The sequence below is a fragment of the Colossoma macropomum genome, unplaced genomic scaffold (genome assembly GCF_904425465.1).
Source record: "Colossoma macropomum unplaced genomic scaffold, Colossoma_macropomum, whole genome shotgun sequence".
Lineage (NCBI taxonomy): Eukaryota > Metazoa > Chordata > Actinopteri > Characiformes > Serrasalmidae > Colossoma > Colossoma macropomum.
This window is the reverse complement of record NW_023494803.1, coordinates 3,530,657-3,556,008: the sequence shown is the minus strand read 5'-3', so window position 1 is coordinate 3,556,008 and position 25,352 is coordinate 3,530,657. Positions and strand designations below refer to the sequence as shown.

Genomic DNA, 25,352 nt, shown 5'->3' with positions numbered 1-25,352 from the left:
TTTTTATGAAAGCGTTTGATCTCGCTGCCCGCGCTCTCTGATTGGCCGGCGCCGAGTCAGGAGGTGTCGTCGATATGGCTCCTCTTCGCGCTCGGCCAATCAGCGCTCGACTTCGGCTGTTAAAGGGCCAGCCTGGACCGCCTCCAGAATTATGCAGGATATCTCCTGATTTTCTGCCCCTTTTTCTCCTTCCAAACAAAACTAAAGTCCCGCTCAGCCGCCGGGCGATGTTAGCAGAGGCTACGGGTTTCGTCGCGACACGGTTTATTTTTCTCCAGAGAGGCTTTTTAGCTCTTTTCTTGGGACGCTAGATCCGCTCACACCTGAGCAGCGATTCGCTATGAAGCTGAAAAGCGTTAAGAAGCCAGGTAAGTTGATCTGAACTGAACTGATGCTCCTCATTAGCTTGAAGGGCAACTCCACCAATTTTTGCAACATTTCTGTATAACTCAGTCCTTGGGAGGTAAACAGATTTGTTCAGAGTGGTTTGATGTGGATGGTTCAATGTTGAGAAACTTACAGACTCTGATTTCTTAACAGTGGTGGTGATAGGAACCAGGGGTCACCATGACTACAACACAAATATAGCCTTTTTATTTACTGTCCAAAACTACCAGTGAGCCTATACATGCTATCTGAGTTTTAATATGTACTGTTGATGATGGAAAAATAGAGGGGAATCTGAAAAGATGAGTTTTCTTTGGGGGCCTTTTTGCCTCACAATGCACTGCAGGTGTTCCTCCGCCATGCATGGGCTGAAATAAGTGGATGAAAATAAGCTTTAGGCCAAAATGTGACCACAAAAGTATCATAAGACGGTGTGTCAGACATCAGACATCAGACAGCATATTTCACTTAATGACTTTCTGCAAAGGAGCTATTAGAGATGTTCAAACACTTCAGACGTCTGGTTCCTATCACCACCACTGTGAACAATTCTGACTGTGCAAGATTCTCTAGAACAGAGAGTTTCACACCAGACCACTCTGAAAGCTTTGTTAACATCTCAACCATTTAATTATGTAGAATTTGAAAAATTAGTGGATTCATTTTTAATACTGTGGTTAAAGTCATGGTTTGCAGCAAAGTATGTGGTATTGCATCTTTCCTCCCACAGTGCCACTACAGACTGATGTCACTTGGCGCGTCCCAAGAGGCAGCCAGTGGCCAAACGTTGCCCAAGCACTGCCACTAATTACTAGTTTCTTTAGAAGAATAGTGGTCGCTTTGGTAGAAGCCTATGGGCCAAGCCAGCTGACCAGCTTTCCTCTGCCTCCTAACTTTACTGGCTTGTGTGCGCAGTGAGAATTACTGCTGTTTCCTTTTTATTGTGCAATCCAGAGACTTGGACCTGAGTGGTAAAGCGTGATTGAACTTTTTTCTGTTCAAAGTTGTCCGAGTAGCTTTGTTTAAAATGAGTTTCCTCCGTTCAGCATATTTATCAGTGTCTCAATCTCTGCTTCTGACAAGTCTCTAGCAGTTATAGATTAACTGGACGGGTTACAGTGGCACAGATTGTCATGTCACCAGCAATCCTGCAGTTGGGTTGTGAAAGCGTCCACTTACGAAAGGCATGGCGTCCGAGCCTCAGTGTAACTGCTCAAGTCTCGCCGGTTAACCTAATTCTAAAATCACTTCTGCTCGTGGCCAGTCTGGGTCACACAAAGAGGTCCGCCAGAACTTTGGGGAGACGGCCTTGTTTTGAAGTTGATGTTTCATTTTTGCTGTTAATTTTCTATGAATTAATTAAACGACTAATGAATGTGAAACACCTAAGTATATTTTGCCACAGTGAGCTCAAAGTGTCTCCCTCTGACACTTGATTTGATTTGAATTCCTTAGACCTTTCAGCATTTCTGCCTAATTCCGTTGTTGAGATGTAAACAAGGTAATTTAGGGTGTTTTCCACTGTTGAAAAACTTGCCACCTCATATTTCTTTACAGTGGTGGTGATGGGAACCAGGGGTCACAATGTCTACAACACAGTTACAGCCATTTTATTTACTATCCAAAGCCACCAGTGAACCTACACGAGCCTTCTGAGTTTATATATGTAGTGTTGATGACTGTAAAACACTGATAAACCTGGTAAAAGAGGTTTTCTTTTGGAGCTATTTTGCTCTGTAACCCCTTCCATCTAGCTCTCCTGCCATGTATTTAAAAAAATACATTTTAGGCCCAAAATGCTCAGAACTATCGCTAAACAATGTCTCGACTGTCATGCAGTGCATTTGCTACCATTTCCATTAACAGATTTCTAGCTTTCAGTGGCATTAAACACTTTGGACGTCTGGTTCCTATCACCGCCACTGTGAACAGTTCTGACCTGGTAAATTTCTCTAGAATGAAGCGTTTCACACCAGACCACTCTGAATGACTTCGTTTGCGTCTCAGCTACTTAATTATGAGGAAATTAAAAAAATCGGTGGGATTCCTCCTTAAAGTGAAAAGGCTAGTAAATGATTTTTGTCCGCGTCCAAAAATTAATGTGTTATAATGGAACAAATGTAGCACCTCTTTCTTTCCATGCATCTTAAAGACAAACAGCAGTATGGAGCACTTCATGCCAAACGGCTCTGAATTAACATATTGGAACTCGTTTGGCCCAAAGGTGGTTTAAACAGGTAAACTGTGAGTCCTGCGACAGCAAGGAGATAAAATAGGGGGCTCTTGGCTTTATTCCCAAGGTAGGACGTCGGTCAGTTGTACTGTTCTTGCAGAGAACACTGACAAGATCTAAGTAGCTCTGTCTTTACAGCTCCTGTGAACCTTACCAAGGATGTTCAGACCACATCCATTCACACAGAAAAACTTTGTTTCACAGGAAGGCATAGTTAATAGTGTAGAGCCCAGACCGATTCTGGCAGTCGTGGACTGGAGGTTAGGGAACCAGTCCTGTGACCGGAAGGTCGCCGGTTTGGTCCCCTAAGCCAACAGTACGTGACTGAAGTGCCCTTGAGCAAGGCACCTAACCCCCAGCTGCTCCCTGGGCGCTGTGGATAGGGCTGCCCACCACTCTGGGCAAGTGTGCTCACTGCCCCCTAGTGTATGTGGTGTTTCACTGCACGGATGGGTTAAAATGCGGAGGTGAAATTTCCCCACTGTGGGACTAATAAGGGTCAATTAATTACTTACTTAATTAATATATAATTTAAATGGGATAAAAGCTTTAAAGTATTGTTAACATCAACATGTTAACATATTACATCTTTTAATTGGGCAGAGTTCAGTTATTGTGTGTGCTTCATTCGGAATCTTCAACTCTTTCTTTCTTTCTTTTTCTTCCTTTCTTATGCTGTGTGTCTTTTTTGTCTGTCTCTATTTCTTTCTGTTTTTTTCTATCTCTTTTTCTCCTTTTTTTCTATTCTCTCTCCTTTTTTCGTTTCTCATGCCCTGTCTTGCTTCTCTATTTCTTTTTCTTTCTCTAATACATCATCTCTTATATTTTCTTTCTTTTTTATTTTTCGTACTTTCCCCAATACCATATCTCTCTCTCTCTCTCTCTCTTACTTTCTCTTTCTACTTTTGTTCTGTTCTTCTTTCTTTCATTCTTTCTCATGCCTTCTCTCTCTGTCACTCACTCACTCACTCTCTCTCTCTCTCTCTCTCTCTCTCTCTCTCTCTCTCTCTCTCTTTCTTTCTTTTTTTGCTCATACCCATTTTTTTCTACCTCTCGTACCCACCCCCCTCCCACCCCCTGTCCGCCTCTCTCTCTCTCTCTCTCTCTTTCTCTCTCTGTCTCTCTCTCTCTCTCTCTCTCTCTCTCTCTGGGTAAGCAGTTGCAGTGCTTTCCAACACTCTGTGCCTGGCATGAACACAGACTCCTGCCAGTTTCTCTCTCTCTCTCTCTCTCTCTCTCTCTCTCTCTCGCCAATTTGGGGGGTGGGGGTGTAAACAGACCTTTCACCCACATGGGCGGTGCGCCTCGTCTCATCGTCAGCGTGTCACACCACCATGCTCCCTGTGCCAGGTCACTCTCCACGGCTTCAGGCCGTTGACCCCCCAGCCTGACCCACACGCTCCAAACCTGCTGCAGCTACTCTGAACATTGTTATCACAACACTGAAGCCACATGTGATTGCTTCATTATTCCAGTTGCGCAAAGATGTTCCTGTCAGCTCTGCAGCTCCTTACATTTACAGCAGTTCAGACGTTCTAAACCATAACAGCCCAAGGTCGTCTGGACGTCTGACCATTTAGTTAAAGGTCTAAACATTTATAGTCATACTGATACTCAATTTTAGGTCTGTGTGTGCAAAAAGAGAGATTATAGGAAGAAATTACCTGATATATTTAACATTTTTATCAAGAATATTTAAAATTTTGTAGGTCGCTTTCTAAACAAAATATTATATTAAATGCAAATCTAAACGTATTACTGTTTTATTTTAATGCATTTTAATAATATGAAATTAAACATACTTTATTTTAGTCAGATGTTGAATTATATTAATCAGTTATATTGATTATATCAGTCATATCAAGGTCAATGTTTTTCTGTGTCTTTCTTTGTTTTTCTGCATGCTTTTTTTCCCTTGTGTCTATGTTGGTCAAGTTATTTTACACAAGACCGGGCTGGACAATATGAAGTAAACTCAGTGTGTTGGAACACAACATGCTATTCAGACAATGGCCTGCAGTGCGGTTGGGAGCGTTTTGTGTTGTGGTGTCCAAAATAACAGCCGTCTGTCGTCATGGAATAGCCACCTCCTATGTAAGGAGTGAAGGAAGCAGTGATATTTGAGATGCTACTGAAATGGGATAGCTCTGAGGTCGGACAGAAGCCTGTCAGCTGTCCGACTTGAAGTGGACAGGAGATGATCCTTCACTGTTATGGTTCCTTATTCACCAATTGTCCAGGGCTGTTAAGAGTAGAGTGTGATTTCATAATTATTAATTATAATTTGTTTTCTCAAATTTATCATATATTTTCAAACACACACACACATATATATGTACACACACTGATCAGCCATAACATTATGACCACCTCCTTGTTTCTACACTCATTGTCCATTTTATCAGCTCCACTTACTATATAGGTGCACTTTGTAGTTCTACAATTACAGACAGAATTACAGACCCTGTTCTTCAGTGGTCAGGACCCCCATGGACCCTCACAGAGCAGGTACTATTTGGGTGGTGGATCATTCTCAGCACTGCAGTAACACTGACGTGGTGGTGATGTGTTGCGTGTGTGTTGCGCTGGTCTGAGTGGATCAGACACAGCAGTGCTGCTGGAGTTTTTAAACACCTCAGTGTCACTGCTGGACTGAGAATAGTCCACCAACACAAACTGTGCAGCAGCAGATGAGCTGTCGTCTCTGACTTTACATCTGCAAGGTGGACTGACAAGGTAGGAGTGTCTAATAGAGTGGACAGTGAGTGGACACAGTGTTTAAAAACTCCAGCAGCACTGCTGTGTCTGATCCACTCAGACCAGCGCAACACACACGCAACACATCACCACCACGTCAGTGTTACTGCAGTGCTGAGAATGATCCACCACCCAAATAGTACCTGCTCTGTGAGGGTCCATGGGGTCCTGACCACTGAAGAACAGGGAAAAAGGGGGCTAACAAAGTATGCAGAGAAACAGATGGACTCAGATCCACTCAGACCAGCGCAACACACACTAACACACCACCACCACATCGGTGTATGTCTGTGTTGAAACATTGCAACCCCTGGTTTTCACCACCGGTAAAGAAATCGTAGTCAGTTTTTAAACATATCAAACCATTCTGAATGCTGTATAGATCTCAACTAATAATATCAATTAATATCTGCAGAAATGTTTAAATATCGGTCAACATTATCAGAAGAATATTCCATTGTTAATAATGTAATCAATAGTGTTTCATCAGCTGTTTAGTTTGGAGCGCTTGGAGCTGGGTTGATGTAAATTTGCCTCACCACCGTTGATCAAATCGTCACAGTGCCACAGTGAATGAAGCGTATTTATGTGGGGTTACTTGAGTTCAGGTTTTCCAGGGACAGTATGAAGCTGGACTTTGATTTCGCTCAGCTATGTCTGGCTTCGGCCAAGTGACCTTTCCCCATTTATGTCACGTTGTGTAATAATTTCAGCTGCTTGCATAAGGAAGAGCACACTGCCTGTCTGACCTTGGGATGTCCAGTTCAATCTGAAACGTCTGTCTTTATAACTAATAACATCTTGTGGCTTGACATGACTTAAACACACTGTGGCCAGATGAAGCGCGAGAGGGAGGAAGTCTGGTATGTAAAGTTGGGACAGTGTGTGAAATGCTAATGAAAACAGAAAGCAGTGATTATTAGTAAGTTATGCTTTGACCTGTATTAATGTTTGATTGCAATATTTGATGTTTTATGTTGTGAATATTATTGATTTTGTTTGTTTTTATAAATATTCTAAACTTGATTCTTGCAGCATGTTCCTTTAACAGCACGTTATCATTTGTAGACCTTTAGTTGACCCAAATTTGAAAGTGGAATTTTTTGCTATTCTTTTGTAATACAAGTCTGCACAGCTGTACCTTAATTGTTGTTTTTTTGCTTCATAATACACTCTGCATTTTTAAATGGAGACAGGTCTGGACTGTAGGAAGGTCAGTTTAGCACTTGCATTCTCTGATTATACAGCTATGCTGTTGCAACACATGCAGAATGTGGCTTGACCTTGTCATGTTGAAGTAAGCATGTACGTCCCTGAAAAAGACGTTGTTTAGAAGGCGGCATATGTTGCTTCAAAATGTGTGTATTTCTTTCAGCATTAATGGCGCCTTCACAGACATGCAAATTATCCATGTCATGGGCTCTAATACACCCCCATACCATGATGGACTCTGACTCCTGAACTTTACACTGGTAACATTCTGGATAGGCCTAGTGCTTTTCTTCTTTGGCCTGGGAAAAGAGGACATCCATTTTTTGCATAAACAATCTGGACTCGTCAGACCACAATACGTGTTTTCACTTCACGTCAGCTCATTTCAGATGAGCTTGAGCCCAGAGAAGTCGGCAGTGTTTCTGGACATTGCTGTGTATAGTATGGTCTTAACTCATATTTGTGGATTTTGCATATTTGTGGTGTTTTTTGAACTTTTTTAAGTATTGCCAAAGCTCATGGTGATACTCATCAGAGAAGCATGGCGGTTTTTATTGCAGTGCTGTCTGGGGGAACGAAGGTCATAGACATTCAGCTATGTTTTGGCCTTGCCCTTTACTCAGATATTTCTCTGGATTCCCAGAATCTTTTGATGATATTATGTACTGCAGAGAGTAGATGAAGTCCTTGGTAGGACTTGTTTAGACCATTCTCCAGTATCTTCCTAATTTTTTTCTTAAATTTATTTTTTGTTAAAGGTCCTAAGAAAAAGTCTATGTCAGATTCATGACGTGTTCTTAAACCGCAGAACTGTTCTCACCTTTCTGCTCTTGAGAAGAATTTATTTAAGAATGTTTGATGAATGAAGCCCATTGTTTTTAACCTGCTGAATTATTTGCTGATGCAATTTTTGGCAAAGTGGCGAATCTTGACCCTTCCTTGTTCATAAAGGTCTAGGCCTTTCTTTTACCCAAACGTGACCGCATCACCTGTTTGGGATGTTTTCTGTATGTTTCACATAGTCTTAAATAGCCCCTGTCCTAGATTGAGCATATATTTAGAAAAAAAGTTGATACTGTTTTTGTTAAATTACCATCAAAGTGGATTCACAAATCACAGCTTTCTGTTTGCAGTTCACATACTTTCCCATGTTTTTTTGGAATTGAGGTTTGTAATTATTCATTTAAAATTCTTTGCCAGATATTCAATCTGTAGTGAACACTGATTCCATTTATGGAGACACTTTTAGTTGCATAGTTTGTATTTTTATTTATTTATTTATTTATTTTTTTGATCAATGTTTAATTGAGCCGGTTTTGGAAAGTAGCCGATGCCAGTCGCTTGTATGTGTGTATATCTCAGTATGTACTGGTCTGTATGTCTCTCCTGCTGAGAGTCTTCGACCAGCCATTTTCAGCTCCACTGTTTCCATGGCAACTGGCCTACTCTTACAGCACTCCTTTCCCCGAATGACCGGCCCACGACATGAAATGCACCACAAAGTGTGTTATTGTGTGTATTAACCTACTTCCTGATATTCCACAATCACAGAGTTAATCTGTGATTTTGCTGATTTTTTTTATTTTTTTTTTCCTCAAAAAAAAAAACAACAAAAAAACAACAAAAGATCTGACAGAAGGACTTTTGTGTGTTTATTGTATGTTGGCTGATTTCGGTGTGGTCATAAAGAGTGGCTTACCGGCTCAAGCTCTAGCCAGCTGGCTCGGGGCTGCATTCTTGACACTTTAGTCATCTCGCTTTCACTGACTCGCGTGTGGTTGCTGGGCTTTCATCAACACAGAGTGACGCTTGCACGTGTTTCAGAAGCATGCACTTCAGACCGGACTGGTAGTGTAGCTTACTTGCACCATAAGTGACTGATGAGGACTCTTGTGGGCTTTTTACCCATGGACTGAGGGTAAAATCATGCACATACATCTCCACAGATTATGCCACCCATGTCTATCTCCATAGAGGCTTGATTCCTCGTCAGATTTCTAGTACAGGACATCAGATCTTGTCTAGAAGTGAGCTGCTGCATCTGTCTTACTCCAGTATAACCTAGATAAAAACACGTCCTGTCAAACGTTAGGTTTGCCAGCAGAACTGAACAATCATTTTTATGTAGAAACTGCAATTTAAAATTTACAGCATGCAGTTTTCAAATCACAAGAGTTGCAGTTTTATCAACAAGTTTTAGGTCTGGAAGTTCATGACAAACAGACCAATAGAAATGGTCCAAAACGTCTTTGAATAAAACTTTTTTTTCAACTTATATTGTTTTCTTGGCCAAAATATAGTCCTGAATCTAATATGAAATAATTGCAATTTAAATTACAGTCATAATACTAATTGGAAAAATCGCATTTATATAATTTCTCCAGATCATTCAGCCCTCAACAATCAGGGCAGGTTGGTTGGTCGTCAGTGATTATGGGAAAACGCTGATGTTGGCTCAGGTCTGGTTTGTTCTCGCACTGCAAAAAATGATATCTTCGCAAGTGAAAACATCTTAAATCTAGGTGATATTTCTCATCAGGAAATCGCTGTAAGAATAGTATACAGTGATTTAACTTATTTCTGTTTTTGTAAGAAATTTTATTTAGAGAAAATGTCTTTTTTCCATTGGCAAATAATTTTGCATATTTCAAAAAATATTTCTTAAAACGAGCAAAATTATCTGCCAAAAGAATAAGACTATTTTTCCAGCTGCACAAGAAAATGGCTACAAAATGAGTTAAATAATCCCATAATATTCTCACAAAAATCCCCAAATGAGAAATATATATATCATTTGTATTTAGTTATTTCATTTACCAAGATCTAAATTTTTGCAGTGCAGACAAAAATTTCTCTGTTGTTGAGGTTTGATGTTGAATTTCAGACTTATCATCAGGAGATCACGAGTTTGATCCCTGGTGACGCTACAGTCATCCGGGGCCAGGAGTCTTAGAGGGCACAACTGGCCTCTCTCTCTGGATGAATAGGATGCCCCCCGCCCCATCACTCAGCGCGACGCTGGTCAGCACAGGCACCTGTTAGGTGACGTAACAGATCTGGCGGTTGGCGCTTTCCTCCGAGCGCGTTTGGCTGTCCAGTGACGTTGCGTGAGCGGCAGTTCGAAAAGATGTGGTGGCTGTGTTAGCCTTCACCCTCCTAGCGCTGAGGGTATCGTGTGACTGGGGGAATCCTAACTAGCAGGTGGAACTGGATATGACAAAATTGGGGGAAAAAAAACGAAATCCAAAATTTCAGGCCTTAAACTCTAAACACACTCCTTCCATTCAATTGCAGTACACTACAGGAAGTGCTGGTGGCAGTATAACCCTTTCTGTTCGGTTGTGCCATAGAAGACAAAACATGCTTGTTGCCTGGATCAAACTTAAGCCCTGTAGTAAAGGCAAAGTGAGGGGAATCAGCATGAGGCATTTGGACCAATTAGTTAATCGAAAAGTGATCAATAGATTAATCATTTATAGAAATAATCAAAGTTGCAGCCATATTTGCCAGTGTGTTGCCAGGCCTGCCTAGCAGTGTTGGCTCTTTTTGCCCTCTAAATTAGTCCAGACTACTGTCTTTGACTTCATCCTCTCCCATTCTTTCTCTCCACCTCTCCCCTCCAGCCTTCCCCTGGTTTGGCATGGACATCGGTGGCACTTTGGTCAAGCTGGTCTACTTTGAGCCCAAGGACATCACGGCAGAGGAGGAGCAGGAGGAGGTGGAGAACCTGAAGAGCATCCGCCGCTACCTCACCTCCAACACGGCCTACGGCAAGACGGGCGTGCGAGACGTGCACCTGGAGCTGCGCAACCTCAGCATCTGCGGCCGCACGGGCACGCTGCACTTCATCCGCTTCCCCACGGCCGCCATGCACCGCTTCATCCAGATGGGCCGCGACAAGAACTTCTCCAGCCTGCACACCACGCTCTGCGCCACCGGGGGCGGGGCCTACAAGTTCGAGAGCGACTTCAGGACGGTGAGCAAAAAAGATCAAATACTGAAACTTGGCAAGGGGTCAGAAAACTGGGTTACCAAGAGGACTTCTTAAAAAAATGGTCACGGTGATGGTGAGCAGAGCAGGTTTAGCAGGTTGGAGTGAAGGATTACTCTTTTGTCCAAACATGGGATCCAATTAATTGGAGAAAAATAAAGGGAAAAGTTAAAATAGATTCCATTTACACAATTTTTCTCGTACACCAGGTCAGTCAGCCATATTCAAGACACTGAAAGTAATGGAAGCTTAAAGCCACCAATGAACATTATGCAAATTGCATACCTAAATCATCACAGTGGCCTCAAACTAGCGCTGGGCGATATGACCTCAAATCAGTATCACGATTAATTGAATGTTTTACCTCGATTATGATTAATGAATGATTATTTTTTGGTTTTATTTGTTTTTTTTGCCCTCATAGTTCACTGAAGGTTTGTACTGTAAATTTGCTCTGCATATCTTAATGTAAATCATCTCAACAGCCAGATCGGAATTCACGCGGCTTTTACGTCAATCCAACTCAACGTTCATCATAATTTTGCGCTGCTGAGACTCATAAACATTTGGGCTGATGTTTCTGTACAAACAGTAGAAGAGACTCATCCAAAACCCTCCGTGTTTGAAGAGATTCTGAAAGAAATGTCCGATCGCGGCCGCAGGAGAACGAGGCTGCAGCGTCAAAGAACAGTTAAAAGTCTGAAAGCACAGTTTAAAGAATCCGAGGACGCGAACCAAAGAAGTGACCGCGCCCTTTTTACGGCTCGAACACATTCTGGGTGATGAGCCCAGCTGTCAGTCAGTGAAGCTTCATGATGGCTCCTGTGATGCTGGAGAAGATGAAGCTGATCCTCCGGGAGCGACTGGCGTTCACTGGCAGCCGTGATTGTTTACCTCTGGATGAGCCGTGAAGCAGCGTGACGCTCTGTTCTTTTTAGCATGTGGGTCAGTTTAGGAGCTGATCTGTTCAGACTGATGTCTCATACAGATCACATTTAAAAGATAATGTAAACGGCCAAACAAAAAAGTTGCAGTCTGGATGTGGCGGAGTCACGTGACGACACGTAGTAGTACGTTTTAAGGGGACAGTACATGAACACACAGAGTGAGAAAAGGATTAACAGAATAAAGAAAATCAAAATAACAGACATGGGCAAGATTACATCAGTTAGAGGTTCTGAATGTCTGTTTAGATTACTTTTCGATTAATCGCCCAGCCCTAACTCAAACTGTGTTGAGTTGTTAAGTAATCTCAAATAAACCTGTTTATGTGGTTTCTGACACTGTATGACACTCCAGCTAGGTTTCCCTCCGTGTCTTTTATGCATAATTTGACATAAAATAAATAAAGACTTGATGGAAACTTTGCATAAACGTTTTCAGGTGGATCTTTTTTTCCTGGTAAAAGGTGTGTTCAGTAAATAATGGTAGGAACGCATTTTCGGAATGAGTCAATGCAAATAAAAAAAGTCACTGGGGTTTCGTTTTAGTCTCCAGTCACAGCTACGAAACATGACAGAAGGTAGCAGGTACCCATTTACTAAACATACCTTTGGAATATCTTATTGGGAAAAAAAAATGTAATGGTGATATTAGACGGTAAACAGGTAAAAGGTGTTTGCCACAGATCTTGAGTCATTGCCTTTTCTCTCTGCACTCTTCGGATGTAAAACACAGCCAACAAATTAACCAATGCAGTAAAAGGAAGGTGCATTCAACTGGATGGAAATCCGCCTTTTTTGTATAATATTTTACGACATTTACAAAAAGCCAGGGATGGAATGGAGGCTACCGTGCACAGTATAACGAAAGAGGCCCAAAAGATTATCTCAGAGGAGGCGATGAGGATGAGATTTAGCAGGCGGTGCCCACATTATAGAGCTTAATTCCTGGAAGGCTGCAAGGCACGGCGCTAGGATGAGGTCAAAACACTGTCCAAAAACAGGGGCAAGGCTTTAGCTGCAGTCTTTGCTTTAATGCAGTGCTACTTCCTAATGAAGTGTCTTCTGCTTACATCACCCACACGCTGTGTGCGCATTCACTGGAAGCGGTGATTCAGTGATAGCTGAGCACATGCCCTCATTCTCTGTTTCCTTTAAGGCGGCTGTCAGCTTTTGTCTTTCATCCATTCTTCACTGTTGACTGTAGGGTCCCGAATAAATGTACTTGGTAATTGACTTTCAAAGAAAGAACAATGTTGAGAATTTTGATTGAGAGATTATTTCCTCTGTTGGATTTAAGTTGGAAGACGTATAATCGGTCAGGGCATATTTTTGTTGGCTTATGTGAGCCACAGTCCGAAGCAAAGTCTTTTCAAATGAGCCAAAGAAAATTATAAAGGAGGAGGAGACAGTTCACTGGTTGGAAAATGAATGAGAAAGCTTGTAACGCTCAATCTGGCAACTGCTTCTGGGGAAAGAGCCAATCAGCTCGCTAGGATTAAGCCGTCTCCTGTTGTGGAGATATATGCATTTGTCAGATTTTTACCAGTGATTTTAAATATGTTTTTAACAATAATGTGGCTTTCAGGTTCAGGTTTATACCACTCACTGTCCACTCTATTAGACACTCCTACCTCGTCTGTCCACCTTGTAGATGTAAACTCAGAGACGATAGCTCATCTGCTGCTGCACAGTTTGTGTTGGTCATCCTCTAGACCTTCATCAGTGGTCACAGGACGCCGCCCACAGGACGCTGTTGGTTGGATATTTTTGGTTGGTGGACTATTCTCAGTCCAGCAGTGACACTGAGGTGTTTAAAAACTCCAGCAGCACTGCTGTGTCTGATCCACTCAGACCAGCGCAACACACACTAAGACACCACCACCACGTCAGTGTTACTGCAGTGCTGAGAATGATCCAGCACCCAAACAGTACCTGCTCTGTGAGGGTCCATGGGGGTCCTGACCACTGAAGAACAGGGTAAAAGGGTGCTAACAAGGTATCAGAGAAACAGATGGACTACAGTCTGTAACTGTAGAACTACAAAGTGCACCTATATAGTAAGTGGAGCTGATAAAATGGACAATGAGCGTAGAAACAAGGAGGTGGTCAGAATGTTATGCCTGATCTGTGTATGATGACAATAGTAGGTATTTGACTTACATCCTCAGAAGACGCGTCTTTCACCAAGTTCTCTTAGAATACTCTTTCAGTACACTTGCAATCATCAGATTCATCTCCTCAAGGAAGGGGTCCGAAGCACCAAAATGTTTTTCCACACGTTTGCGTCAAATTACCTATTTCCACCAGAGAGCTCTCCGAATCCACCAAACTTATGTAGTGTAGCTTCAACCTATTAACCATCCTTTCTCTTTTCATCTCTCTCTTTCTCTGCGTAGATGGCTGATCTGGAACTGCTGAAGTTAGATGAGTTGGACTGTCTGATCCACGGGCTGCTTTATGTGGACTCGGTGGGCTTCAACGGCCATCCGGAGTGTTACTACTTTGAGAACCCTTCCGACACGCAACACTGCGTCAAACGGCCCTGCAGCCTGGACAACCCCTTCCCCATGCTGCTGGTCAACATCGGCTCAGGGGTCAGCATACTGGCCGTTTACTCGAAAGACAACTACAAACGGGTCACCGGAACCAGGTAAATGTTACAGACAGCGAGCGTTCATAAACATTACCAGTTTCGCACCGTTTTGTGTTTTCCTGGCGTGACACACAAGAAGTCTGTCTCACAAAACTCGTTCAGTTTCGACAGCGTTCCTGACTCACAGCTTCACAAAAACCTAGTAAATTCAGCAGTGGTTAAATGATTAATGAACTTTCTCTGTTAACCCAGGTTTAGATACATAAGCTAAGATTAATCCTCGTGCACATGCAAATGAAAGCATTACGTTTATGATATTTGTGCGTCATCCACATAGCCATGAGAACTGACTCCATGCTTCTGTAATAATGTGCATTAATGGTAGCATGTACAATGAAAAATACAAATGAGCCTAACACAGAACCTTGCAGTACACCGTAAGAGATAACATGTTCACTGGAATGGCACTGACCTACACTAAGAAAGTACTGTCCACTGAAAGTCGACCCATTTTTCCACAAATCTGGGCTATAAACTATGAACAGATGGCATCTCTTCAGTGATCTGCTCTGTAAAAATTATTATTTTTATAAAATAATACAAAGAGCGTCTAAGATTTTTGGCTTTTAGCAGTAAATTGTAAGCATATAGCAATATGTGTGATCATAAAACACATGTCCTTTTAATTTGAGGGGAAGCTTTTACCAAAAAAAAATTTACATTCATTTCATGCAGTTACTGAATAATTTGCCTTATGATTTGGATGTAAATTCAGATGGAAAAACCAAAATATACCCTGGTCAATAAGAGGTTAAGGCCAGAAATGGGAGCCTAATTTTTCGAGGTAGTTCATAGTCTATGATATATTGTTATTCTGTAAAAATTAGATGACATTTGATGTAAGATGTGCCCAAAGTTGACTGCTGTTCCAGTCAGTTCCCTAACTGCGAGTTGGTTTATGCATCAAAAACCTGTACATCCTGAACAGTAAATGGGCCATTTTGTTGGGGGGGCATCTCCCCCTATTGTTCCAAAGACCAGTGGCCACATGCATAAAACATCTCAAGTATATATCCTAAAGCTGTATGTTTCAATTAAAGTTTTGCAATGGTCAAACACTGAAGTGCTGAAACTTGAAAGCATTACGTTTATGATAATTGTGCCTCATCCACATAGCCATGAGAACTGACTCCATTCTTTTTTTAATAATGTGCATTAATGGTATCATGTACAATGAAAATAGAAGTGAGCCTAATACAGAACCCTGCGGTACACCGTAAGAGAACATGTTCACGAGAGTGGCACTGACCTACACTAAGAAATTACTTGTTTTTTTTTTTGTGTCCAACCCCTCTAAGGCCAGAAAAGGGAGCCTAATTTTTTCGCGGTAGTTCATAGTCTATGATATATTGTTATTTTGTAAAAATTAGATGACATTTGATGTAAGATGCGTCCAAAGTTGACTGCTGTGCTGACTTTGAGTTGGTTGAGTGGCCCATTTACTGTACATCCTGAACAGTAAATGGGCCATTCTGTTGGGGGGGGGCATCTCTCGCTATTGTTCCAAAGACCAGTGGCCACATGCATAAAACATCTCAAATATATATCCTAAAGCTGTATGTTTAAATTAAAATTTTAATATGGTCAAACATTAAAGTTCTGAAACTTAGCGTTCAAAACTTTAATTTACAGTGATGCTTTTTTTTTTCTTTCCGTTTTACACATTTCACTGGTGCGATTTTGCACAAGTCCATTAAGATAAATAGAAAACTTAAGGCCAAAATATGTATACGTCTGTCATTGATTACATAAGAAAAGCTGTGTTGCAGTGGTGTTGAATGGCTTTAAATATGTTTGTTTAAAATTCAGCAGTGGCTGACTGATTAATAAACTCTCTCTCTTAACCCAGGTTTAGATACTTAAGCTAAGATTAATCCTCGTGCACATGCAAATAAAAGCATTACGTTTATGATACTTCTGCATCATCCACATAGCCATGAGAACTGACTCCATCCTTTTTTAAATAATGTGCATTAATGGTAGCATGTACAATGAAAATAGAAGTGAGCCTAACACAGAACCTTGCGGTACACCGTAAGAGATAACATGTTCACTGGAATGGCACTGACCTACACTAAGAAAGTACTGTCTACTGAAAGTCGACCCATTTTTCCACAAATCTGGGCTATAAACTATGAACAGATGGCGTCTCTTCAGTGATCTGCTCTGTAAAAATTATTATTTTTATAAAATAATACAAAGAGCGTCTAAGATTTTTGGCTTTTAGCAGTAAATTGTAAGCATATAGCAATATGTGTGATCATAAAACACATGTCCTTTTAATTTGAGGGAAGCTTTTACCAAAAAAAAATTTACATTCATTTCATGCAGTTACTGAATAATTTGCCTTATGATTTGGATGTAAATTCAGATGGAAAAACCAAAATATACCCTGGTCAATAAGAGGTTAAGGCCAGAAATGGGAGCCTAATTTTTTCAAGTGAGTTCATAGCCTATGATATATTGTTATTCTGTAAAAATTAGATGACATTTGATGTAAGATGCGGCCAAGGTTGGCATGTTGAGATGTAGATGTAGTTACATTAGCAAAGAAAAGGCTTTTTTGTGAATTTTCCCATAGCAGTGCAGGAAATGGAAGCTTTTAATCTTGACCACAATCATGAAATGTGTGCATGTGGGTGTACATGCACACGTGTGTCTGCTGAGCTGCCTGTTTATGGTTCAGGTCGTGACGTAATACAGAACTTTCTATCAGCGCTGCACTCCAAGGTACACCTCTAGTTATCTTTGGTTACTGAAGTTGTGCCGTTACAATGGTTTTTTAATGAATAATTTTTGCTGATATGGCCTTTTATCTATAGACGCAGATAAGACTGAATGGTCCAAAGTTCAAACCTGACACTGTTGTCACAAACTGCTAATTATTGCCTGAGATGGGCTTCTGTCACAGTACAACTTTACAGTGTGTGTTTGCATGTACAGTCATATGCTGGTCAAATGACACGTTTTGTTTTTTTTTTTATGTGAGAATAAGTTAATTATCCTCTACAGGGAACAAACTTAGATGCCGCATTTTTCTGCAATATTTTGTGTGCAGTTTTTACTTTTTTTTAAATGAAAAAAATATGAAATAATTTTATATATATATATAATTTTTACTGTTACTGTTTTTTTTCCCCCTAAATGTTCACTTCAGCAAATTTACAGTAATTGTGCATTAAAATAATGAGAATTTGTACATATTTTCACTTAGAAATTCAACAAAACGTGACCATGGCCTCCCAAACTTTTGCATATTTTGTGAGTCCTTGGATTTGTTTCCATTATTGAAGTGCTGAATATGGATAAAACATTACTGAGGTCCACCATTCCATTAGTCTCAGCCCACAGTTGCACACTAAACTGTCCACACCTACTGTGATTTTGTCAGTGTTCTGATTGGCTCTCCACACGTCCATGTGTACGCACTTCTGTCCAGCAGTTTTAATCTGAAATACTGAAGGTTGCCTGATACCCATAACGGGTCTTTTGGAATAAGCTACATAATAAGCTTCATATTTCTCTGAAGCATTTATAAGCTAGTAAACAAGATATCCTCATGAGTTTGACAGTCCATACAGGTGTGTTTTCTGTGGGTCTGTTTTTGTTACAGCTGCGTTTGGAATATCATCACACAAAAAGAAAGGTCTGCGGTTAGTTATTTTGCATGTCAGTCAAACAGCCCCTTTCTGTCAAAGTAGGTGGTTCTTTAAGTCAGGTCAAGGCCCAATCCCATTTCTTCTTTTTACCCCTGCTGCTTGTTTTCGAGTGTCACCCTAACCTCTTGAAACCGAGTTACAAGGGGTAGTGGTTGAAATCTTGCCCTACAAAATGGGACCTTCAAATTAAAAAAGAAAAAACATTACTTCATTAACAGCTACTAGCGCTGCTCTGTAGGTGACCCGGCCCGTCTGCAGTGACAGCAGAGGAGGGTAAAGTTCAGCTCCTCACTGCTGGGCTTTAGTTACATTTAGGGCATCATATGCCTTCAAAGAGGGGGGCAATTATTTATTATCACCCACCCGCTAATTCTTCAGTGATATGAAGCTGAAGTCAGATATTCACCAGCTTCTTGTTCGAATTTTCCCGTTCCACCTTAAATGGAGCAGCAGTTACATTCTGGCGCTTCAGGCGTCAGAACTGCTGGACTATTTAAGGTGGAACAGGGAATGTTAGCTAGCTAGCTACTGAGACATTAGCAATTTAATAAGCGATTTTTTTTATGCTTGTTATGAAGAAAACGACCAAAATACACTAAAACGACATTAAACTAAGATAAAACAGTGATTATTGTAATTTTTTAACTTTTTTGTTTTGTCATTTTTCTTTGGTCTCTTGTTCTCCATCTTGCCGGTTTTTCTTTTTTTCTCATAACTCTCTGTTTGGAGTCTCTGAAAAACCTCTGTTTGGAGGGTCATGTAGCCCCAACACTTCACCCCACCCCTCTATCTCAACAAGAATCGGGACATCCTGCCCCTAAACGTGAACGCACAAAACAAAGGGCTAAGGGCTCAGTGGTAGGGGCGAGGGGTGAAATGGGATTGGGCCGAAGTCAAGTCAGGCATGGTTGATTTTTTTGGTTGATACAGTAATTCTAGCAGCTCACATTGTTCAAGTGAAGTATGAAAAGTGCAAAAATGCGAGTATTCAGATCTACAGTCATGTCAAATGAAGTCAGTGAAATGCAGTAACTATATTTATACAGTGTTCCATAATTTGGAACTGCAGCACCATTTGTCGGACCTGGAGAGGCCGCTGTGTGTGTTACTGCGCCGCCATCTTCAGAGTTAATATCACTACGTTAAGCAACAAAACGCAGCAGACTCTCTGGATGGTTGGCAAGACTACCATTAGTGGCCATTAGCCACCAGACGTAAATAATAATTGCTGATATGTATCTGTTGAGGTCTTAATTAGATGATTCCACGATTAAACTGGACTACCGAATTTTACAGATATATTCCTTCTTGATTAATCGGCAATAACTTGTTGGCAGTTTGTAAAATATACGTTATCTTTTACAGTAAGAACCAGAGCCATATGGATACATATCGTCATTTTCTAACAAGGATTAATGGAGAATCTCCATTCAGAATGCTGTGTAATCCAGGACTAGGCTCGATCCCTGTCTAGGAAACCAACCCATAGTGTTTTTGTGTTTGTTTTAATGCTGTATTTTTGAAACCTTTTTCTCATGAAGTGTTATGGGGGATTGAAAGCTCATGCATAGTTTGTTATTGTTTAGCTAAGTTTGTTTTTTGGCCCTTGTTAAAAAACTCAATCATCAAAAAAAATCTGTAGTTTATTCAGTTACTAATACAATTGATAGGAACCCCCCTAGTCTTAATACAAACTCTGTCTTTGTTTCTCCAGTCTTGGTGGAGGGACGTTTTTGGGGCTGTGCTGTTTGTTAACGGGCTGCGAAACGTTCGAGGAGGCTCTGGAAATGGCCAGTAAAGGGGACAGCACCAATGTGGACAAACTGGTCAGGGACATCTATGGTGGAGACTACCAGCGATTCGGCCTGCAGGGCTCGGCCGTGGCCTCCAGGTAAAGGGTGTGTGCATGTGCGTGTGAGTGTGTGAGTGTGTGTACGTGTGTGTGTGTGTACGTGTGTAAGCAGCATTACTCAAGTTTCAAACCCCCTGAAGGTGTTACGGTGTTAAATGTCACAAACACAGCTCTGAATGTAAAAACATGCACTCAGTGCCATAAAGAACTACAACCCCAATTCCAAAAAAGTTGGGACGCTGTGTAAAATGTAAATAAACATAAATAAAAACAGAATGCAATGATTTGCAAATCTCATAGACCCATATTTTATTCACAGTAGAACATACAACAAATCAGATGTTGAAAGTGAGACATTTTACCATTTCATGAAAAACATTAACTCATTTAGAACTTGATGGCAGCGATGCATCTCAGAAAAGTTGGGACAGGGGCAGCAAAACCTGGAAAAGTAAGTGGTACTAATAAAAAACAGCTGGAGGAGCCAGTTTGCAACTCACTCACATGACTGGCTATAAAAAGAGCATTTTAGAGAGGCAGAGTCTCTCAGAGGCAAAGAGGTTTGCCGATCAGCGAAAAACTGCATCTAAAAATTGTGGGACGATTTTAGAAAAATGTTCCTCAACGTAAAATTGTGAAGACTTTACATATCCGCAAGCTACAGTACATAATATCATCAAAAGATTCAGAGAATCTGGAGAAAACCCTGTACGCAAGGGACAAGGCTGACGGTCAGTACCGGATGCTCATGATCTTCAGGCCTTCAGGCGGCGCTGCATTGAAAACAGGCATGATTCTGTACTGGAAATCACTGCATGGGCTCAAATGCTTCCAGAAATCACTGTCTGTTCGCTTTGCAATCCACAAATGCAAGTTAAAGCTGTATCATGCAAAGAAGAAGCCATATCCAGAAACGCCGCCGTCTTCTCTGGGCCAAAACTCATTTAAAATGGACTGAGGCGAAAATGGGAAACTGTTCTGTGGTCAGATGAATCAAAATTTTAAATTCTTTATGGAAACCACAGATGCCGTGTCCTGCGGACTCGAGAGGAGAGTGACCATCCAGCTTGTTATCAGCGCACAGTTCAAAAGCCTGCGTCTCTGATGGTCTGGGTCTGCATTAGTGCCTATAGTATGGGCAGCTTACACATCTGGAAAGGCTCTATCAATGCTGAACAGTATATAGAGGTTTTGAACAACATATGCTGCCATCCAGACAGCTTCTCTTTCAGGGAAGGCCTTGCATATTTCAGCAAGGCAATAAACCACATACTGCATCCATCACAACAGCATGGCTTCGCAGAAGAACAGTCCGGGTGCTGAACTGACCTGACTACAGTCCAGACCTTTCACCAGTAGAAAACATTTGGCATATCAGGAAATGAAAAATCCAGGAGCAGCTCTTGATCAGGCAAGAATGGGACAGCATTCTTCTCCCAAAACTCCAGCAATTGGTCTCCTCACTTCACAGACGTTTACAGACTGTTGCTAAAAGAAGAGGGGATGCTACACAATGGTAGAGACGGCCCTGTCCCAACTTTGAGATGCGTAGCTGCCATTGAGTTCTAAATGTGTTCATGTTTTTCATGAAATGGTAAACTGTCTCACTTTCAACATCTGATATGTGTTCTGTGTTCTATTGTAAATACAATACGGGTCTAAGAGATTCACAAATCATTGCATTCTGTTTTTATTTACATTTATGTACATAAATGGCCTAAAAACAGGTTCCGTGATCCATGTGCCAAAGTCAAACTCATTGCTTTACTATACTATTTCCTGTCTGCTGTGTTAGAGCACCTCATGCTGCAAGAACGACACAAGAGTCAAATACCAAAACAGGTGGATTATACAGACAATACAGTGCTGATGTGCATGGTTTGATTTTGAATTCCTTCGTTTGGTGCAGACTGTCGCAAACATGCATGACTTTTAGGGCGTGTTTATAATTGTAGTTCAGTTTGCTTGGTCTAGACCAGGAATATCAAACTCAACCAGTAAAACGGCCATATTAAAAAATCTCATCGAATCCGTGGGCCAGAAAAAAAAAGTGTTTTTATTCAATTTTGTAATCGGTCTTGTGCTGTAATCCAAACTGGCCATTGTTTATCCAGAATATGCAAAAACCTTAGCAGAAATATAGAGACACTTATAGTAGACCTTGAAATGTAACATGAAGACTTAAAATATTCAAAGTTTAAATGTCCCCAACTCAGTCTTTTAAACCTACCTATTTCCTTAAACTAGACACCTGTCATCCTCTCTTCGCTGCAAGTTCTTTAAGACTTCAGCTCAGTTTCTTGGCTGAACTGCAGCTGAACTGCAGCTGGTGTGTTTGGTGGTATGACTGGTTTAGGACTGAGGTGTAACCGCTGTCCCATAGACTGCTGTTGGGGTAGGAGAGGGTTTACATTGCAGTGCATGCTGGGGACTGTAGTGCAGCGCATCGTGAAACGAACTAATATTAATTGATAATGAAAATACTTTTGCAGGCCGGATAGGATTGTATGGCGGGTCTGATCCGTTTGGGTTTGACACATGGGGTCTAGACCAGAGCAGAAAATTATACATTGTTCCATTTTAGTTCTGGTTTGCTTAGCGTTCACGCTGATTATTATTATTTAACATCGAACCAAAAGATGTCATACAAATTAAAAGGTCACGACTGATCGGGAAGGTTTTATGACGTACAATAAGTCTGATAATGTCCACCAAACTTTCTGAATCACGCTGTTCTCTGTTCTATCTGGGCTCATTGGTCTTGTTTATTGTTCTTGTTTTATCTGTCTTCTGATATTAGAGCAATAAGCCATGAGACTCTCAGCGCTGCTGTGGTTCTGCACATCACAAAGCAAAGGGAAATCTATAACAGCCTTGAGCGACTCCTGCTTTACAAAACAGAGGAACCTTGGCACATTAATAAATAATACAGCGCATCATGTGTGCAGTCAAATGTGTATACTGAGTGTTTTATAATGACTTAAAACGTTTTAAAACCCAAATTATCCGTTCTAAAGATTAGACCGTCCATTTATCCGTCGTTGGTCTGTATTGTATTCATATTTCAAATGAACTGCATCAGGTCCGCTTATTTGGTGTGGAGTTCTTGAGTGGCAGCGCTCTCATGTGTGCAGTATCTCTCATCCCTGACGCTGGAGGCTCACTGCTCTGCTCGTTTCAGTGTTTTCTCTGCTCCCAACACACCTGATCAAACTAATCAGCTCATTAGCAGCAAATCATTGAGTTAAATTGGGCGAGTTAAAGCTTGAAAAGCCCAAAAATGTGCAAGGCAGTGGGCCTCCAGGACCAGGGATGAGAAACACTGCTCTAATGAACCGCACTAACAGACCACCAGGGTTCATATCAGTTGAATCATACCTGCAGAAGCAGACTAAGACCATGGGTTAGTTGTTTAGTGTGGACCTGAGTATGAGTGTTGTGTTCACACCTGTGAAAATAAACCGAATTAAAGAAAAAAAATCAGTAGGTCCGCATAAAACAAGGTAGGTGTGAAAGCGCCCTTGGTGTTTACCTGCTCCCAACACTCCTGATCCCACTAATCAGCTCCTCAATAAACCCCTACTGTGTGGTAGTGCACTAAATGTCCAGAGGTTTTGGTTTCCAGGGTTGGGAAATGATGCATTAGCATTTTCAAGTGCCTCCATTGCCACTAGTCCAAAACCAAGCTTGTTCTGTAACCAAGCACCACCCTGAGTATTCTGGTTCTCTGAAGCAGGCTTGAACATGCTGAACTTTGTTCTAGTTAGTAAACAATGTGCCGAGGGAGTATGTGAGGCGCGGCTGTGGAGGTTGTTTAGTGTCAATAAGACAGGTCTGAGGCCTGTGTGAGTGTAGGGTAAAGTTTAGCCAAGGTCAAAGCTCCGGCTTCACCAAGAAAGCTGATTTGGCTCTCCGGCTTTGTGTAATCGTCACTACGTTACCCTCGGAGTGTTAGAGAACATGCTGAACAAAGCTTCCCTATGTTTCAAGGAATGCAGTTCATCCTCATAGTGAATCACCTAGTGCTTGTAAAGTGATCCAAACAGCGAATGTGTTGCGTGAGAAGATCAAGCTGTACTGTAGAGGGATGGAGAGTAACGGAGAGTGAGTGGGTGAAGTTAACGGTTGCTCTTTGTTCTTTCTGTGTGGGTGCGCTCCAGTTTTGGTCACATGATGAGTAAGGAGAAAAGGGACACCATCTCCAAAGAAGACCTGGCCAGAGCAACGCTGGTCACCATCACCAATAACATCGGCTCCATCGCGCGCATGTGTGCCGTCAACGAGGTAAAAAACAAAAACATCACAGCACTTGCAGGGATTTTCGAGGCATGATCTGCGGCATATTTTGTTTACTTTTCTATATACACCGATCAGGCATAACATTCTGACCACCTCCTTGTTTCTACGCTCATCGTCCATTTTATCAGCTCCACTTACTATATAGGTGCACTTTGTAGTTCTACAGTTACAGACTGTAGTCCATCTGTTTCTCTGATACTTTGTTAGCCCCCTTTTACCCTGTTCTTCAGTGGTCAGGACCCCCATGGACCCCTCACAGAGCAGGTACTATTTGGGTGGTGGATCATTCTCAGCACTGCAGTAACACTGACGTGGTGGTGGTGTGTTAGTGTGTGTTGCGCTGGTCTGAGTGGATCAGACACAGCAGTGCTGCTGGAGTTTTTAAACACCTCAGTGTCACTGCTGGACTGAGAATAGTCCACCAACCAAAAATATCCAGCCAACAGCGTCCTGTGGGCAGCGTCCTGTGACCACTGATGAAGGACTAGAGGATGACCAACACAAACTGTGCAGCAGCAGATGAGCTATCGTCTCTGACTTTACATCTACAAGGTGGACTGACAAGGTAGGAGTGTCTATTAGAGTGGACAGTGAGTGGACACAGTGTTTAAAAACTCCAGCAGCACTGCTGTGTCTGATCCACTCGTACCAGCACAACACTCACTAACACACCACCACCACGTCAGAGTTACTGCAGTGCTGAGAATGATCCAGCACCCAAATAGTACCTGCTCTGTGAGGGTCCATGGGGGTCCTGACCACTGAAGAACAGGGTAAAAGGGGGCTAACAAAGTATCAGAGAAACAGATGGACTACAGTCTGTAACTGTAGAACTACAAAGTGCACCTATATAGTAAGTGGAGCTGATAAAATGGACGTTGAGCGTAGAAACAAGGAGGTGGTCATAATGTTTTGCCTGATCGGTGTAGTTTTATATTGCTTTCTAACAAACCTTAAAATTCAATTTCAGATTTTACTGATTCAAAATAATAACATTCAAATTCACATTATTTGCATTTAAATTCATATTTCTAATGGAGTCCACTATAGCAGGCCTTCATTTGTAGTTGTAATGGAGGAAGTATTAGTGGCTGCAGTCGCTGAGTAACCTGAACTGTGTGATTTTCATGTTTAATAATGGTTATAACAACAAAGCTTTAAGATTGAGCTTGTTTCTGCTGGCGCCGTCATGCCTGCTGGGTAACCGTATATCACTTTCTTAAGGGGAAAGTGCCAGAGCTTTCTCTCTGTACGAGTCGAAAGGATTGCTATCTAGCACAGCCGACTGACAGTTCTCACATTATTATCGCTTATCAGCAATGAGACCCGCCACCTGAAGCAGCCTGTCCAATACATATTAATGTG

General features: G+C 41.6%; 1 protein-coding gene across 3 annotated transcripts in view; it reads left to right on the top strand.

The window, feature by feature from the left end:
• The window catches only part of pank1a (pantothenate kinase 1a), a 35,237-nt gene that overhangs the window by 1,035 nt on the left and 8,850 nt on the right, over nucleotides 1-25,352 (top strand). Inside the window, exons 1-5 of one of the 3 annotated variants that reach the window (XM_036593984.1) lie at nucleotides 147-368; nucleotides 10,213-10,565; nucleotides 13,921-14,174; nucleotides 19,551-19,727; nucleotides 23,849-23,972. In XM_036593984.1, coding sequence (XP_036449877.1) covers nucleotides 341-368; nucleotides 10,213-10,565; nucleotides 13,921-14,174; nucleotides 19,551-19,727; nucleotides 23,849-23,972 — 936 coding nt within the window. In that variant the 5' untranslated portion in view covers nucleotides 147-340. Of the gene's footprint in view, nucleotides 1-146; nucleotides 369-6,053; nucleotides 6,241-10,212; nucleotides 10,566-13,920; nucleotides 14,175-19,550; nucleotides 19,728-23,848; nucleotides 23,973-25,352 lie in introns of those variants that run through there. The other 2 variants (XM_036593985.1, XM_036593983.1) reach the window with 2 other exon arrangements.